At 45.6% G+C, this 18,589-nt stretch overlaps 1 protein-coding gene across 1 annotated transcript in view; it reads right to left on the bottom strand.

Annotated features, from left to right (window-relative positions):
* Window positions 1-18,589, bottom strand: part of LOC120894982 — a 134,861-nt gene that overhangs the window by 74,657 nt on the left and 41,615 nt on the right. The window contains exon 4 of the mRNA XM_040297916.1: window positions 9,824-9,900. Coding sequence (XP_040153850.1) covers window positions 9,824-9,900 — 77 coding nt within the window. The remainder of the gene's footprint in view (window positions 1-9,823; window positions 9,901-18,589) is intronic.

The following is an 18,589-nucleotide window of genomic DNA, read 5'->3' as shown; positions in this document are numbered from 1 at the left end:
GGTGAAGTTAAGCGATAAGAATGAAGTAGCATTTTGTTCCATTTTGAAGTGTTTCTTTGATAATGTATTTTAGTATTCTGTAGTATGTTGTTGTTTATATTAGTTTGAGCATGATTGTTGTATAGCTTTCAATTAGCGAAAAACTAAGGCTTTAGTGAATTGATTGAAGATTTAAGAGCGTGTTTGTAATTAAATTTTGCAATTTGATATCAATTTTTTTACTTTTAAATGTTTTCTGTGTATTTAGGCAATATTATTCTAAATCTATTGGTATAAATTTTCATCCGACTTCTACCAAAGCTTAAATCTTCTTCGACAGTTGCGTCAAGCCATAATTTGTCCAAGAAAACGATGGAAAAACGTGCCAAAGAATCAGCAAGAAAGCGAAACGTGGCATACAATTTTGGCATTCGCCATGTTCGCCTCCCACAAAAAAGCACCCACACACGAAACTTAATTTTGCTCATTTTCTAATAAGCACCTGATCCAATTAACAATTTCCACTGATCAGGCAAGGTTTTCAGCTGACCACAGCAAAACGGGGTAATTATTACAATTGGACCAGTATGTATGTGTTTCTAACATACGTGTGTGTGTCTCAGCAATCCACAACGTCATGTAGCCGTTTCCGTATCGATGAGGTCAATGTCGATTCGAAACACCGGGTCTTCGATTCAAGACGGTCGGGAAGGTGAGTAAGCGGTAGAGTAGCATCATCAACAAAGCTCGTCCCACCAGTCACGGGTGTATCAATATCAAACTGTGTGTGTGTTTGTTTGTGTGTCAGTGTTTTTCATTCCGTTCCGAGTCAGTGGCAGCGCATGCATGCATTTGTTGCTTTTTTATTCCGACTTCCCCTCCCAACAAGCATTAGGAGGTCAGGGTGTTTTTCCGATTTTTCCACCATCCGCCCCATCCAACCGGGCTTTGTTTTAAGGTCGCATTCTGTTGCCGTGTGTGTGTGTGCGTGCGGCGGCGTGCGGCGACGGCTCGGTTTTAGGGCGGTGCTGGTGGGCGAGGTCGGTTGAACAATTTTCCGGTTCGACGGAACAATAAATATTTCTTTACGAATCGGCACCGCACAACGGTAAGATGGCACATACCTGCGTTTTCCGAGGTGCCCCTGGCGCCATGCAATAAGCACCAGAAAACGATGCCATGTGTGTGTTTGTGTTTTCTCGGGCCCGTTTTTATCTTCCAACCACACCGAAACCTGATGCCCCCGGTGCGCCTACCTGTGAGAGGAGTCTCGAAGAAGTTATGTAAAAATAACCGAGATGTAATGTGACATTTTTCTTTTCCTCCCATCCCCTCCCATCCCGATGGTCAGCGGTTGCCGGTACGAAAGAGCGGGACGGGCCCGCGTACGGTAAAGGTGTCGTTTTTCCGTGCCGATTCCGATTATGCTGCGCTGCGGTGGCTCCTCTTTATGGGAGACAGCAGGGTTTGGGTGTGCTTGGAGTGTTTTTCTTTCTCCTTTTCTTTTACCCTTTTGCTACGACCGATATGTGTGCAGTGGAGTTTTGCTACCGTGTCGCTGTGTTGATGATGGTGTTTCTGTGGGCCTTTTTATATGGCTTTAGTAACCCGACACCCTTCATGCTCATTCTCTCCTTCACTCTACCATGCATGCATCTACCGCAGACCACATTGGGTCATTGCAGGTTTCTATCGGTCAGTGGGAGAAAAATGAGGTTTTTTTTTGTGTTCGCTGGAACCCGTTACCATCATATGCGCACCAACACTGCACAAAACAGGCGCACAATGCAATGGAAACGGTCCAACCAGTGTGATCACTACCGTGTTTGGGGGAACGAAATCAGTCGCCAGAATCGTTCGAGATTGACGAATAGAAAGCACACGGCGAAGCAGGAAGCGGGACAACAGCCGGGCACAATCTAAGCACCCAATTTGCTTCTGTTGACCATTTCCATTTGCTTTCCCTTCCACACACAAACCCTTCTTCCATTAGCGTTTTGGGTTAGCGCTTTAAGCGGCCTTCTATTAGGGTTAATGTTGTAAGTTTCTGTTTTGTCGTTTTGTCTCAAACGGGTGGTAAAGCGTCTTTAGTGGAAGCTTGGAGGTCTTTCGTGAAGGCCACCCGAATTATGTGTTGTTTTTCGACTTCTCTTTTTTCATGTCAATGCTCTTCCGGTACTAGAGAATACAACAGTAGGGATTATAGACGAGAGTCAGTATAGCGGTTCAAACAGATGTTCTATACAAATATAACTTAAGAAAGAATCATTTTTGTCTTAAAAGCAGTGTTGAAATGAAGTTTTCATACATTTCCATTCAATAATGATGGATCATCAACAAGGTTCGTCGCTTTGTATATTCGCGATCGTTGAAGTCTCTTGTTCAAAAGCAGGGCAAATGCAGCGATTAAAAGTTTATTGGAATTTCAACATTAAACACACTTAATTTCTTTGCTTTTAAATAAATCATTTTGTTGTATTTCAATGCAGTATAACCTTTCCTTCAGCAAAAGCATAACAAAACATAAAATAACAACGTCCAGCTTGCATTGCCGTAGAAAGCAGTTGACAGATGACAACTGCTTTCTGTCCCTATTTGGTTTTCCGCTGAAGGAAAAAGCATCAGTCATCCCCATAGTAGAAACCTTATGTCACTGGGACAAGATGTCGAAACACACTCCCCAGCCACTCAGTAAGTAGGACACACACACACACCTTCCCGGGGAAGCCAATTTTAATGTTATTTATTATTCCGCTGCGATTGTTCTTCCTTATCGGAATGTGGCGATCGACGACGATCCCAACCGTCTCCTAGGGAACGGTTTTGATTCTTTGCCTTGCCTAATCAGCGACCGGGCACGGCACGACCGGGTCTAGCCCGAGGCGACCCGCATGCAACACAACAACCTCTGGCGTCCCCCCCCCCCTTCCCCTATACGGCGTCAGTCGGTCACCGGAGCAAAGATTCATCATCGTTTCCTCCGCGTGCACGTTGACGACAAAACCTCCTCGATCAATGCGCACCAGGTTTGGGGTCCCGGAAGACGCAACATCGGTACTGCCTGCGCACGCTGCGTGAACGAACGAACACAGGGGGGGAAGAAAGGCAAGCTGTGCATGATCGCACCCATCGCTCGGCACACACATGCGCGCGGGGTGGTTAAAATCTACCGACACACATCGGAGACGATCGCGATGACGATCCGTACGGGGCAGCGCTAAAAGAATGGAGGTTAGGAGGCATCTCATTGTTTGCAGATAGAGCCAACGAACCACATCAAAACACACGAACCCATCAGTGAGGCTGTACCGTACTTGCAGCTTCTCATTGTCAGGGCCACCACCCAGGAAAGGAGCTGGTTGTGGTTCACCCGCTTCATCCTCTGCTTCAGGACACACTAACCTATTGCACTCCCGTTTTATTGCAAACCGCAAAAGCCCCCACAGGAAAACGTCGGAATTGGGTGAAAATGATTCATGGGTCAGCAGGGCAACAGGGATGGCGTTCGGCCACATCGCAACACATCCATATTCCGCGGACGGTGTGCTGCGGCCAGCATTTCCGCCCCTGGGGACAAGCATTCCACGCGGGATCTATGGGAAGCACGAGCGGGTGGACTCTCCGCGTGCAAAAGTGACCCTCTTACCCGTGGAGGGATTATGCTTCGCTTCGGAACAACCTTTCGAACAGCCATAACGAACCGAAGAAACAAAACCAAAAAACAATAGGAAAAAGAGTGTGTGGTCACGGATGAACCTGGAGGGTAAGAGGAAAAAAACTGGGCAAGAATAACGTTCGATAGTCGATTGTTTCCTCTTCCCTTGGCGGACACGCGGGCATTCCGACCGGTTCATAATTACTTCCAAGAAATATTGCCTGCATTAGGAAGGGCTTATTGTGCTTCGTGTGTGTGTGTGTGTGTGATGTTGTTTTGTTTTTCGTTGCTTTATTCTGCAGTTCTCGAACGCCACACTATCGCAGCACTATGCATTGACCCATCAGTACACGAGACCTTTGGCTCGTATTGTTTGGTGGAAAATTGATTTTCATTGCATTTCGTTGCGGTGCAAGCAATTTTTCCCAGACCTCTTTCTTTTTTTACTGCACTGCCGTACAGGTAAAAGTGTACAGATGAGAAGCGCGCTTGTGCTAGTTTGCTGTTCGGAAATTTTAATTCCTCATTGCAGTTTATGTATGAGGCATGAGCTCTATGGTGCAGTTTTACAACCAAAATGTACTTTTCTCTTGAATTTACATCCTGTTTTATAGCCCCGGCGCTTATGCTAACCCATATTTCAAGTGCTTCAACAAAAAAAAAAAAAAAAACAAAATAATTATTACGCCCTCGAGGGAAACATCTTACACTCGCGGTTTCCTCATTACTATCGCTGTACAGTCACACAGAGCACAGTGTAAGCAATATCCGGCTGATTTGCAAAGAGACGATAATGCTCGTTTTCTTGTCCCGTTCGGGTAGGGATGGAGTCGAGCTGGTTTCGTTTGCTGCAGTGGTGCATTTTCAAATGTCAAATGAAAACGAGGCCCACATCTTGCACATCCGCGATTGATGGCTTCAGGAAGCGGTTCGAAGCGGGTTCCATCTGTAGTTAGCGCGGTTGAGTTACAACAATGTAATGGACGGCAGGCAAGTGGTTGCAGATCTCGTTTGTGATTAATCTAGCACAAATCCAGATGTGTGAAAGAGCCTTCAATGATGATGGAGAGTCGTAATTACTTCTTGAATGTGGAGTTTTATGGAGTTTGAACCTTGGAAGTGAAACTTATTTGTCTGTGGTGTTCTTTTTTATGAATAATTTTATATTCTTATACGAAATATCATCATACAATATAAATAGTTATCTTTGAGGTAGTTTCAACTTTAAGCCTTTTCTTAAATTTTTAATCTGAGTTATCTATTAATTGCAAAGTTTCTATTTTCTGGACGGTTTATGTGATTATAACGTAATTTTAAAGGTAAAAATATGCACAAAAAGCAGCCATCGTGGAACTCAAACCTCTCGCATTAAACCTCATTAAGGTATAATGCAAACCTCTTCCCGTTTAGTTTCACGCACCCGCTAATGAGTGGTGCTTTCACATCTACGGTCACTAAGCTTTTATTCGCCGGTCTTGAAATCGATCCGAACCGTCTGAGCTTGCAAATTAACTTGTTGCTTTAACTCGCCCTCTACCCACTGCAGTCTACATAGCGTCTAGCGAGCGATATGCCAACCGGCATAAGTACATCGCGCGATAGGGACACAAGGGAAGGGAAATGGTAATAAAAAAAAAACACATCACACACATTCGCAAATTGATCGGGCGACCAGTATTCGGGCGAAGGATTGGCCGGTGTATAGATCGGGACCGGGCAGAAATATTCGCACGCGGATCGAAACCCTAATGGTTACGTGATGGTGCACAAAACGCACTTCGACGCCGCGTCCACGATGGAGATCTTCAGCACAGCGATAGGGGCGGCAAGCAAGCACGATACCCCTTCACCCGGGCAAACGAGTCGATAGAAACTTACATAATTCGATTCGGCGCGCAAAACGGGGGGAAAAAAAGACGCGCACTGCTGCCTTCACCCAGGGACCGGTGAAGGCATTTAGGACAATTCCAACGCAAGACGCCCAGTGCCCAATCCCAGTGTTTTAGCTTGTGCCGAGACACTGTGCCGTTTGGATAGCGTTTGGCAGCCTTTGCTTCACACATGGAACAACGTCTGTTGGGAAGATAAAACGTTCTTCGACGGCTCTGTCTGGAGGCTGTCTGTTCGAACGTCACTCTCGCACGAGGGGTGCGTTTGGGTAGACGCGTTGAGAACGCATACGCGTGACGCAGTACCGGGGCCCGGTTTGACCACCCTAAAACACGATATCAGGGGGTGTACACCACCTCCCAAGCATACATACACACGCTGACAGTCTATTAATTGGATTTTATCTAATTGAAAACGAGCAAAAGCAACGAGACTCTGGGGGGAATAGCGATAAGATTGGTTTGAAGTATTTTTATTTCTTTGCTATTTTTGCTCTCTCTCTCTCTCTCTCTCTCTGCTACTCGTGCTGGAAAGCTTTTAATCAATCGAAACCACGAAACGTGCACAGGGTCTCAAAACTACGCGGAAGTTGCACGGACAAATTTGGCAGCCCGTTGGCTCGCTACGTTTGATCGTAGCGGAATGAGATGATGTAATTAATACACTCGCGTCGCGTGTGCACGCTGGGCTACAACATTACCACCCTCATGCGTTTGCTTGTGGGGCACATACGGGTAGCTATTCATCTGAAGGACTTTGAGGTAAATAAAATTAGTTAATTACAAGAGCAGCTCATTGATTCGAGTGCAATTAACTTATGTGATTGGTAGCTCAATTGCGTTGCAAAATCGGACCGAAAAACTGGTGAAGAATCTGTAACACAGGCAGCAGATTGTACAGCTTTTTGGATGGTTCCAGTGTGTGCTGATTTTGCATCGTCCATTTGATAAAAATAATTAAATTGAACCTGCACCTGTCCATGAGGAGCAAGGTTGGTGGAATTATTTGAGCGAAACATTGAGCCAAGTAATTAAAAAGCGCGGAGATCTGTTGTATGGACAAACGTAACGATGTAATCTAATTATCCAAATAAAAACATTTGAGCTTCAACCTTAAATTTTTTAATGTAAAGCAGAAATTGAGTAAATCAGTTGTGGAAATATTCTGACTACAATTGATACGGATTAGGTTTGATTGATGTAACTGTGGCTTTCAATGTAATGATTTTGGAGAATCTAATACTCTCTTTAGACGTTAATTTTCAGAAAACTGTTAAATTCAGCTTTAATCACCCCTTCAGCAAAACCTTTCAAATCAAATACCTGCTCTGTAGCCCTGTATCGAGTTTTGGGTGCATGTATAATAAAACAGACCAAAAACAAAGCCCCCGTTGAGCTAACAGTCAGTCATTTGAAAACACGCACAGCCAAATATACAGTTACCCGTACCCGTGTGGTGGAAGAGGCAAATGCACGATAATAGCTGTTACTTGATGAAGAAAAACACAAAAAAACAACAACAACAGAAACAACGGCGCCCGAAGACACCTAAACTAAAAACAAACAACAAAACAAAGGTTCTATCAACGTGAAAGTCACCCGGTAAAGATGCACAAGTGAAAAGAAACAAAACAGCGATGACGTGAAACATAAGAGAAAAAAAACGTACGACCTCGTGTCTTAGCGTGAGTAAACGGAGTCGAGGTGAAACATGGAAGCCAGCCAGTGGGAGTAAAACAAAAACACCGAAACACTAAACCAACCACCTTCACCCCACACACGGGAGCATGGGCAGGAGCATTTTGAAGAAGCAAAAACATCAAACTAGGTAATTGGTGTGGCGTTGGGCGTCGGATCGCTGGCACGCACTGGGCACAGGGTGGACCTAGATTAATGTACTGCCGACCGATGGTTCTGCCTACTGTAACGTAACCGCTACGGACAGAGTGTCGGACAGATAGTCGTGCCTTGACGACGGTGGCCTTCGAAAAGCTAACTGTTCTTGTGTCACGCTCGACCATCCCGCCAAAGGCGGCCAATTTGTACGCGCTGCGACGTCTCCTTCAGTGCGCAGTACTAACCAAGAGTGCGTTTTTTTTTTGTAGTTGTTTACGGTGTATTCATCCGTTCATCCCGTTCGGTCCAATTTCAGCATCTTCAAAGAAAAGCTTTCGGTTTTGTGTTGATAGTAATTTATACCTCTTACGGCGGGAGTAGCTTGGAAGCGGAAGCTTTTCTTCGTCTTTTCGTCTCATATACTGTATATTTTTTCACTTATCTTTAGTTATCGATCGGATCGTGTTGATGTAACTGTAAAAAAGGTTTTGCCATCCTGCCATCGAGAAAACTTCAGGCGATGCGATGTGCTTTGCAACAATGTTGAAGGATTACAATCTTCAGGAAAATATCTGCAACGCAACGTGTCCGACATCTTCCGTTTGCACAAAAACGAGGAAGTTTCTTATAAGCATCTTCTATCCAGGAGAACTTAAAGAATCAATTCAATTACACCGTCTAATGAGTTCGATCTCTCCCTCACTCTCTCACAGTCCCAACTGTGGCAAGTCCTCCCAGTATGCAAGGCTAAGATCATTACCCCGAGACCCCAAAAGCCGGAGGTCATAAATCTTTCATTTGCAGATAATCTCCAACAGAGGACTTTCCGACACTTTGCACACGCAAGCAGCATGTACTGCTGCGATCCAGTTACATCTGCCCCTCGATAACGTCAACAGGTACTACCCGAACGTCGGCCGGCTTCCTTCCGTTTCGATTGGCCGCCAACGCGTAGCCCTTAGCCGCCCTGACCATCATCAATCAAAACATTATTAATTATGACAAAATAATTATCTCCACCTTCTCATCTCGGTCGTCTCTCTCGACTCGACCGCTGGGGTCAGCCGGCCCTGTGCACATGGGCAGGAGCATGCTGAGTCACGGTTTGGGACGGCTGGGAACATCTCGTTAGAACCCTGCGCCTATAGATACACTGATACACTGCGGGCCAGGTCAATGACCCTAGCCCGCACGGAGCGATTGGAATCTCATGCTAGATCAAGTTCTTGCCGGTGCAAACAAAGTTTCCTGGACACTTGATCTGTCTGCGGTGAGGTTGTGTTACCACAACCACTCACGGGAGGACCTCAACCATTTACTGGGGCTTCTTTTTTTGCTGTTGCTTGCCCATCTGCGGCGACGAGATCAATGAAAGATGCGCTTTAAGAGGTGGATGAGCAGGCACTAGCCTCTTTCAAATTGGCCATAGACCGTTACGCTAAGCAATCTTGGGTCGATTACACACAAAAAGTGAACTTCTAATGTTAATTTCCTTTTTTTAGAACCTTGCAAAGGGTAGAATTTCCATAAGAGAGTTTTTTTTTTCATTTAATCTACCTCAGATACGACACAATGGAGCACAAATACACTCAAAAAAGCTTAAAACAAAACGAAAGTAAGCATGTTACTCGTTAAGCATATGAAGCCGACGTGTGTAGAGCTTTTGGAAACACGTCCTGTTACACGTTAAACGAGCGTAATCGTGCATAGGAATAAAAGCAAGGATTTCTTATGCAAGTCTCATGATGAAAGAAGCGTACAAAAGGACCCAAAAAGATCTACTAAGGATGTATCTTTCTTTTTTCCCTTTTTTTTGGCTTACCAAATTATGCAGTTTCTGCTTTGGAAGCGCCTCCTACCAGTCTTGTAGGATCATTCTGTTTTATGTTTTTTTCTTCTCTTTTTGGTGGCCCATGTCGCTAACCCGAGAACAATAGTTCGTCCTTAGCAACTACAGCATCTTCCAAAAGCATGTCACTCTAACGGCTGCTTTCCGGAACCGATTCGTTTGCAAAGTTTTTTAATGAGACACATTCTTCTTCCACCCGGCAGCATCATCCTTACCAAACTAACACAACCCGTACAAGGAAGAAAGGGGAAATTTTAACGAATATCACACCGAACACACCGAACAAGAAAGCGGCAGCTGCCGTTGTTGCTTGCTTGTTTGCTACAACTTGGCACTCAGTTGTTTTTTTTTTTTAATTTGTGAAAGCAAGAAGATTCAAAAACTAACAAGTTGGGCGAATCACAAAAGATCTGTGTTTGGAGCAGTTTTAACACGGCCGTGGGGAGGAAAGTTGTGTGCCCTTCGCGTGATAATTGATAATGCTTTGATTCCGAGCGTATCCAACTGGTAGGTTGTTAGTGGTTGCCAAAAGTGGTGGAAGTTTTCTCTCGCACAGTATTGTTTCCGTAAGACAACAGAGCGCAGTGGGTTGACGTTGAGATAAGACACACTAACCTGCAGAAGATCCTGCCCGAGGAGAAGGGTTTGAAGCACACAAAAGGAACCACGTAGCTGCACCGTCGAAATCAAAGCTGCAAAAGAGAGAAAACACGACACCATTAAAATCACATACCACAAAGATATAAAAAAACAACCGAAGAAACAATACGTTTTCGGTACCGGAAGTTGACATTTATTTTGGCTCGTTTCCTTTCTTCGGTCCCGTTTTTTTTATAATTTGCAACAAATCGCGCCGAGAATATCTCAACGCTTTTCTGCATCCATCCACAGCTCGCAAGCGGAAATGCATCGATTTTCTGTTTCCGATTGTGTGTTTGGTGACTTTTTATTTCAGATGAAGGGACACATATTTTGCTATGTGACAAGTGACAGGAAGTAGCTGTTTGGGAGTAGCTGTCATAAACACGGCTGTTAACTGAACCGGTTGTCAAGCACGATTCCGCGCGGTAAATCCGGTTTGACATCCGGCGTAAATCTGAAAGATATAATGTATTGTGCGCGACAGCAGTCTTTTATCGTCTTAAAGGAAACGTGATAATCATCCTGACCGAGCGGTGAAGAAACCGGTCAAGTTGATTAATGCGTCTAGTTTGGAGGATAATTGAACTATCATTCGATTACCAAATCACCCGTTCGGCTCATTTCCCATTCACAGACTTGGCCATCAAAACATTTTGACGTGATGCCACTCAGCTCATAAGCATGCAACAAACAGGCACGTCGCAAACTATCGTAGTGCATTTGACTTTCGGCATTGTGACATCTTGTGCGCAATTGATCATAGTCGTCCAATCACGCATCACAGCCATAAACCAGCGGCGAAGGACGTTGCTTCAACATTCAGCACACTTTCGCCCACTCAATCACACACCGCTTTGTGACCCAGTTTCGGCTGCACTCGTAACACTTCCCAATCTTTCAACGAGCATTTCGACGGCTCTTCGACGGCTCTCAGTGACCACAGTGAAGGGTTCTTCACGCCAGTGTCACTTCACGCTGGCGTGTGTATTGATACAAACACACAGCAACAACAAAAAAACTCTCACCATATATTGAAATGGTGGTCCCTAGGGTTGCTCCTCCCCGGCTGGCGGAACGCCACGGCTAGCCAATGATCATTGGTATTACCTCACAAACCGACTAGATCGCTCGTGCGAGTCGAGGGCAGCAGTCGCGGAGACCAGCAGGGGGACATCTTTTCAACCTTGACAATGAGAACAATGCAAGCCCCGAAGAGTGCCTCTAATGTCTTGCGATGCTTTGGGGATATATCTGTGCACAATGTGTGCGGGGAAGTAGCTTAAGGCGCAAGCGACTATGTGGCATCGCGTGAAGGAAGGAAACCCCAACCAACCCGTAGGGCACAACACACATACACATCATGGGTCCGAAAAGAATGGAAGAATGTGGAATGCATTAACATAATTCCGCTTTCTTCACTCGGTTCACCTCGGGCGGCACCTCAATTCGCATCATCATCATCACCATCACCATCATCGCCATCATTCAGCGCGGCAGAGACGAACCGTGCCAGCCGCGTGATACAATGTGTGCCAAACTGTTCATACAATCGCGATTTTATTTTCTTCCGTCTTTATTAGCTTTTTTTTGTTTTTCCCCTCTTTGTGTGTACAGAGGGAGCAGGAAAAGCTGCTAAAAGAAATAATTTGGTGAGTTTTCTGTCACCGTGGTACACTGTCGTCGCTATCGTTGCCCGCAGCAAACTCCACACCGCAAACGTTGCTTTGAAAAAAGTTCAAACATTGAATCGCAACCTCAAATGAGTTCGGGTGAGAGAGTGGAAGCTTTGCTCGTTCCATATTTTCCTCCCCCATTTTCCATCCCTCCCCCTGCGGGAAGCGTGAAGGTGGTGATTCGTAACGACAACGGTACGAACGACGAGATTACATGGCCGCCAGATATGGGTGGATGATTGTTGTAACACGACCAGGAGATATTTTCGGCACAATATCATCAGCAGGTCCCGGTAAGCTGCGGCAGTTGCTTTACCATTGTCTGGGTAATTCTGAATCGGGAAACGAAATCGTACCGCATGGGCTGCAAACACACTTTGGAAGGTTGTTTCCTCCGACTGCTTCAGAAGACGGTTTCCATTCAAAGGTGTAAAAGTAAAGCAAAAGAATGAATATAATTTACACTGCTAATGGTTGCATCGCAGATGAAGGGAAATGGTTATGGTTCTAGAAACACAGCGAAAACATGAAACTCGTCTGCTCCAACGGAACAAAAAAGCCTCCCACAAACACTACAGCGGAAACGTTTTGTAAACCTTCCTACTGGCCGGACCGCTCCGGTCCGTTTCTCTTACAATATTTGAAATTTTGATCAATTTTCGAGCGGTTCCCCCTTTGACGTTAAGCCACGGCTGGGAGAAACAGTCAACGACGCGCCAACCATAATAATCATCTTGCCGGCAGCCGTCATCGTTTGTCTCATCCACGTCGGCTACGTCGGCGCGAGCATTCCGCAGCAGCACCGGCCCCGGATGGGAACAATTTGTTTACAAGAGTCTCATCCGGCCCGCGTTGTTTTTCGCATCACCACCAAGAGAAGCAACAACTACACGGAACGCAGAACATTACCCATTATGCATTTCATTACCACAGCCAGTGTTGGGGGGCAAAAAGGATTTAAAACCCCAAGCTTCAGCTGCGCCATGGAACAGCCACTCTTGCCCATTTATTGGCAGCAGTTTGCTGCTTCATCGCTTCGCAAAAGCGCTTTCAATAAAATGTTGGGACCATTACAATTAGCGAGGAAGAATGCAGGGAGGAGGAGATGTTGCTTCAAGGGTTTGTACATGAAGTTATCGCTAACATTTTCGACCCGTTGGAAATGACTTTTCCATGAAGTGGAAATGTTACGAAACACGATCATGAGGTGGCCAAGATGTAAGGAAAACGCGTACCACAACCTCACCCGAAAACGGCTGGATGCTTCAATGTTCATTCAAGTTCTACCTTTTACGGTAAAGCGCCACCAAAAAAAAAATACAGCTCAACGTCCACCCTCTCCCAAGCCCTGGGCAAAGCAAGGTCCATAATTAAATTAAGCAATTATTCATCGCACCGAAAGACAGCAGCCCACAGTGTGCGTCTCCCCCTTTATAGTCAACCGCACCGTGGCTGCCAGGTCCATTTTATTTTCGCTTTGTGGCCTTTGGCCGCTCTCCTGACTCTCAACTGACAACCGCACGAAAAGCAGCAAAAGCGCTTTCCGGGAACCATTGCAGCGGAACCATAAATCAGCGCGTAGGAGAGTGCAGCCCGGACGGACGGAACGTCTCTTCAGGGCTTACCAGCCCCAACCACAAATTAGTGCCGCAGACAAGCATGGGGACAGACTGCCCTCCCCCGTGCTTTCCAGGACATCGTCAGTGAACTTTCGGCGCCTCAGATTTTTGGGGGCCAATTTTGTTTGATTTACTTGATGTATGGCCCTTTTTGCGAGCCAAAAAGGGATGATAGCATGCAGGTCGATTGTGTCTTGCACGGACAGTTGGCTGGCTCTTAAGCTTCTGGGTGAGCTTCGTTGATGGTTGAGCGATCAAAACGGACAGTTGGAGGCGAATTTCCTAAGTCGCCATCCATGGAGTGTAGCGTACAAGGAAATGCCAACTCACATTAAACGCCAGCCTACATGAAGCATTTGGCGGTGGGGTTTAAGAGAGAGAGAGAAAAATGGGAACGAAAAGAACACAAAACACTGGCGAAAATTTTGCCACTCGGCTAAAACAGGGTTGAGATTACGCTTATTGTAAATTATGGGCGTCCGAATGAATGAGGGCTGGTAGTCTCGGTGCCGTGGGAGGCGGACCAAATTTATGGCTTTGTCTCTTTTTCCTTTTCCACTGTACATCGTGGCCGAAGGGCAGGAAGAAAGGGTAGTATCCACCTACTCAACAGGCTCAGCCTTTGCGTTGCGTTTGCGTGCTGCGTCAAGGGATGCTGGATGAGACCAGCACTTGGGCAAAGTGTATCTTAAGTTTCGCAATCACTCGAGCGAAGGTTTTTGATTTGCAATTGTTTACTCAAAATGGGTCCGAGTGCTTTTTCAATTAATTCCTAACACAAACTAATGGGCAACATGTAGTAGCTTTGATGATGTAAAAGTATTCCAAACAAAGCAAGTGCTTATTGAAGTCGTAGGACGTTCATTGAGAACCTTTTTGCTCCTATCGCACTGCTCAAACGAATAAAGGACTTTCTATCCCGACAAACTATTCGAAGAAAAGTGGTACATTTGCATCCCTTTTTCCCTTTCGGAGATGGTTCATTTCCTCCCTCCCAAAAACCCGTCCACCCAAATGGTAAACAAATCGGTGTACCCCAAAAACACTCCCACCCAAACACTGGACCACTTTGTCTAACGGCCCGAGGCAAACCGAGCCTCAACTGTAGCACCCCGACGAGGACTGGTGTAACTTTCAAATTTGTCAACATATCTCATCGGTAAACATTCGTATGAAAATATCAGAAAATTTGCATGCAGCTTCTGTCTGCGGGCTGCCCAGAGAAAGATTCCGAACCTTTTTTATTGGGGCAAAGAAATAGCAAACAAAAGCAAACCAACAACAAAAAGAAGCTTCAATCCTTGTGTGCTCACTACTTTCCAGGACTCGGTCGTCGTCGTTCGATGCTTTCGTTTGCGAACAACGGACAACTTTGCTGGCCATAGGTTTCTTCCATAGAAAAGCGGACCGACGTGGACCAACAGCCGCACACTGCCCCATCCGCCAACATGTACCGTGTACCAATCGTACCGAGAGGGCTGATGTTGACATGTGTTATGAAAACGGTTGCAATCTAAACAACAATGGAGATCGGTTGAGGGAGCAGTTGGGGGTGGGGGGCTCGGTAAATCTGGGCGTCTCGTTCATTCTCTCGCCCTTACGATCAAAGAAACCGTACGCATCACACAGGGCCCCACACGTGCGGGCGGATTGGTTGATGAGTTTGTGTGGGCTTTCTCTGTTGAAGTTTGTTAAATAATGCTTTGTGTGTGTGTGTGGAGTGCGTGTAAGGATCGGATTGTGTACGGTGCTCGGACAGTAGTACGCTGCGAGACCGGCGGGAATGAGCCCTTTACATTGGTAATGAGGTTTTTTGCATTGGTAGTGTGTAGGGCATGAGGAGTATGTTGCTTCTCGTTACGCAACACTTTGTTTCTGTGAGGTCCTTGTGCGGTTTGTAGTCAAAAGTTCTTAAGGTTCTTAAGTTCTTAATCGAATCGATTGTTTGGTGTTTAATTAACTTAAATAAAGACAAATTCATAGAAGTTCTTTTAACTTAATTATAGGCTAATTGTAAACATTCATGGGAATGTTTTCAGTCTGATTGTTGTTGAATTGGCTTTACACTGCTTGGAACTCTCAAAGATCGTATGTTTCTTTTATTTAATGCTTTAGATAGCTTTTAAAATCATAAAATACACATATTCTGAAGAATTAGAACCATTTTTTCTTTATTTTAAATATCAAACTAGATTAACAATAGAAATTAAAATACTTATCAGTAAATATATAATGGAAATGTTTTCAAAATAATTGTAAAATTTTATGAAGAATGTACTGTACACAGACAGAGGTTGTCTAATATTTGTCAAAACCACCAAACTGAATCAAATTGTAATAAATGTTCTATTTCACGATTTTCCCTGTGGCGATCAAACTCTCTGACAGCTTTTAACAAGACTTTACACCAATCATTCTCCCCTTACCATGTATTACTGTTATCACATCCCTGCTGACAACTGCAAAAAACGAACCTTTAGGACCACCTCAAAACCATCATTCATTACGATCGTTTTTCCCATTCCGGTACGCTTGAAACGAACGAGCGTAAAAACGGCAACTACAACCGTCAGCATAATAATTCATTTCAACGCTCCAAAAACGATCGCCACAAACAAATGGAATCGACACCAGGCCGCCGCAGGGTCTAAGTACATAATGCGTTCCCCATCCCTGGCAACAAACCCCCCAAAAAAAAGGTACATCACCAAAAATTGGACTTTTTTTTTCGGGGGTGCTGGGTAGACTTTTATGCCACTGTGGGAGGGTGTTTTAACTCATTTTGCCGAGAAAAATACTAGAGAAAGCTCACCAAAAAAAAAACGTGGACAGAGAAATGAAAGAATCCGTTTTTCCAGCGCATGGCAGACCTCCAACCGTTCGTATGTTCGTCCCGTCAACGCATTAGCGGGCGCATTTGTTCTGATAAGCGAATGGTAGAAAGCTCATCAACTCATTCGTTTTAAGGTTTTTTTTTTGGGAGGGTTGTTTTCTTTCTTTTCGAATTTTACGCTACCCTTTCCCCCTTGGCATGAGTGCGTGTGGCCACGGCCCAAGCCCGGGACGACCCTTGTCTCGATCTCGGCGGCAGCCGGCATAAAAGTGGGCCATTCTACAACTCCCCTTCCCCATTGCGTCCTGTAATTCGGTCGGTTGGTCAAAGTGTTCCGGGGGCCCCAGTGACCCTTTGCCGTCCAGCTGGCCCGGATGTGCATCGAACGTGGGCATGCTAACTGTATTCTTTCCGCGGTCCAGCTCCGGCGGCCCAGTTGTTTTGTGTCTATGTTTTTTCCCCTCCTCTATTATTGCTCATCTTCTCGTTTGCTTCTAGTGTTTGTGTGTGTGTGTGTGTGTTTTTTTAAACCACCACTGACCGTAAACCGTGTTCCAAAAGTTTCAGCAAGCGAAACTAGAAACGAAACGCAACAACAGAAGGGTGCTCGCCGGTGACTAGCGTTGTAATTAGTGATGGCCGAAAATTGGCCAGCCCGAAGCACCCGTGGGAGTTCACCGAGCGATACGGGGTGCCGTTCCGTTCCGTTCCATTTCGGTGCAACCGGGCAGAGGAAACCGAAACACCTCTTTTTGGGGGGAGACGGTACGACAACGACACGGGAAGTGGTAGCCGAAAAAAAGCACGTGGAAAAGCAAGCCCTCCACACTGGCAGATAATTTATTCACGCACGGGCAACAAAGCTCGACTTTGCTTATTTTTACAACACCCAATGGAACGGGAGGGATCGTACCAGGGTGTAGGGGTAAGAAGGGGGTCATGGTCGGCACAATATTTATCACTCCCCGGAGCACTTCCGATACTGGACGGCGGCGTCATGGCGCAGGAAATGGATGTTTGATAAGCATCTCTCCCGCCTAAACTACCGAAACTCGGCCTGAGGATAGGGCTGGGGTTGGCGGAGGGAGAGGAGGAAATTATGAATTATCTCATGCCATTTCGTCGCTGGAACCACAGTCCAGGAGAGGCATATGATGCATTGTAGTGTGGCTGCCACTAGCCCGTACGTTCCTAGCCGCGTTCCGAGATGGTCCCCGGGCGTATTAATCCATCTGTCTTCCACCACCTTCCCGGCAGCCGGCACTGCATCGTCCCTCACGCGTGGTGGAATGTTGCATCGCGGCCAAATGCCTCCCGGGAGTCCCGGTAGTGGCGGTAGTGTGTGTGCTGTAGCCCCATTGCGCTCTTCGGTACTGGCGTTCTACATTGCGACCGAAACAATCGCAGAATGAGGGGCGGCAGCAACGGACTACAACGCAAGGACCGAGCAAAATACCACCAGAAGCATTACTCCAAATGGTTGGGCGCAACAAAAACAACAACAACAACTGACAACAACAAAAAACTAACCATAAAGCAAGCATAAGGATGCCACTCTCGCTGCAACGTACCGTTGAGTTTGAACGAGAACGGTTGGCATGAAAAATGAGCCTCCAACCGTCATACCGCTACAAAGGAGCAAATTCCAACGAAAAACCCATCCATCGCATAAACGGGATTGAGAAGGATGTTCGAGTGGAGCTTTTTTTTTGGCTGTGGTTTTGTTGTTTTCCTGCTGCTGTTTTCTCCCTCTTCACACAAAAGCTGTCGATCCTCGGGGGTAGCAGGGTGTCGAAAATGGGATGAAATATGACATCCACTATCGGCTGATAACTCCCGGAAGGGCGTCATTTCCGAACCTGCCTCGAACCTGCACCCAGCAACCCAGTAGCAACTGTAACAGCACTTTGACGTAAGTTTTGCCGCTGAAATCCAACTATAAACAATCGTCTTATCTGATGTACAGTTCGCATTAGAGCGGGATGGATCTCGCTGCGAGGGATGGACGGTAAAAGTGTTTATGCGATAATATTCCCTCAGAAGCGGTGCCACGCCGTCAGCGGTGCTTGGTGCGGTGTTGCAGCCTGTTGAAGGACGGTGCTCAATCCATCGTCCAGGATAATGGATTGATTTATGATGTGGCTTATGGGCCCGGTTGGAAATGGCTCTAGTTTAGGCGGAATGTTATTAGCTGTGGAACTTATGCTAGGAAACACAAAAATACAACAGTTTCGTTGAAGGTTAGTGCTTGGAAAGATAGCATAAAAATAAGTTCTATTTTGTTTTGCTTTTGTTTGTAAACTTCTTAAATAAATACTTAGAAATTCCTAGGGGCCATAAGGCTTTAATTTCAAAAATAAATTATCTGTTAATTTTCCTTCAATCCATTGGATTAATCTAACTTCTGCTCCAATTTACCTCACATTAAAATATATTCAAAAGTAAATAATCTTTCATTTATAGTATGGATTAAGGGATACTATAATTCACCCTCAAAAAAATGATTCAGTCGTGGATCATTCAGGGTTTATCATACTTTAATGCTCCACCCCACAAAATGAGCTCGTGCCTTGCGCCAACAATTATGCAAACCAAGTCCCAGCAGGGACAAGAT

Source organism: Anopheles arabiensis, chromosome 2, assembly GCF_016920715.1.
Source record: "Anopheles arabiensis isolate DONGOLA chromosome 2, AaraD3, whole genome shotgun sequence".
NCBI classification, from domain to species: Eukaryota; Metazoa; Arthropoda; class Insecta; order Diptera; family Culicidae; genus Anopheles; species Anopheles arabiensis.
The sequence above is the reverse complement of the archived record's forward strand: the minus strand, read 5'-3'. Positions and strand labels throughout refer to the sequence as shown.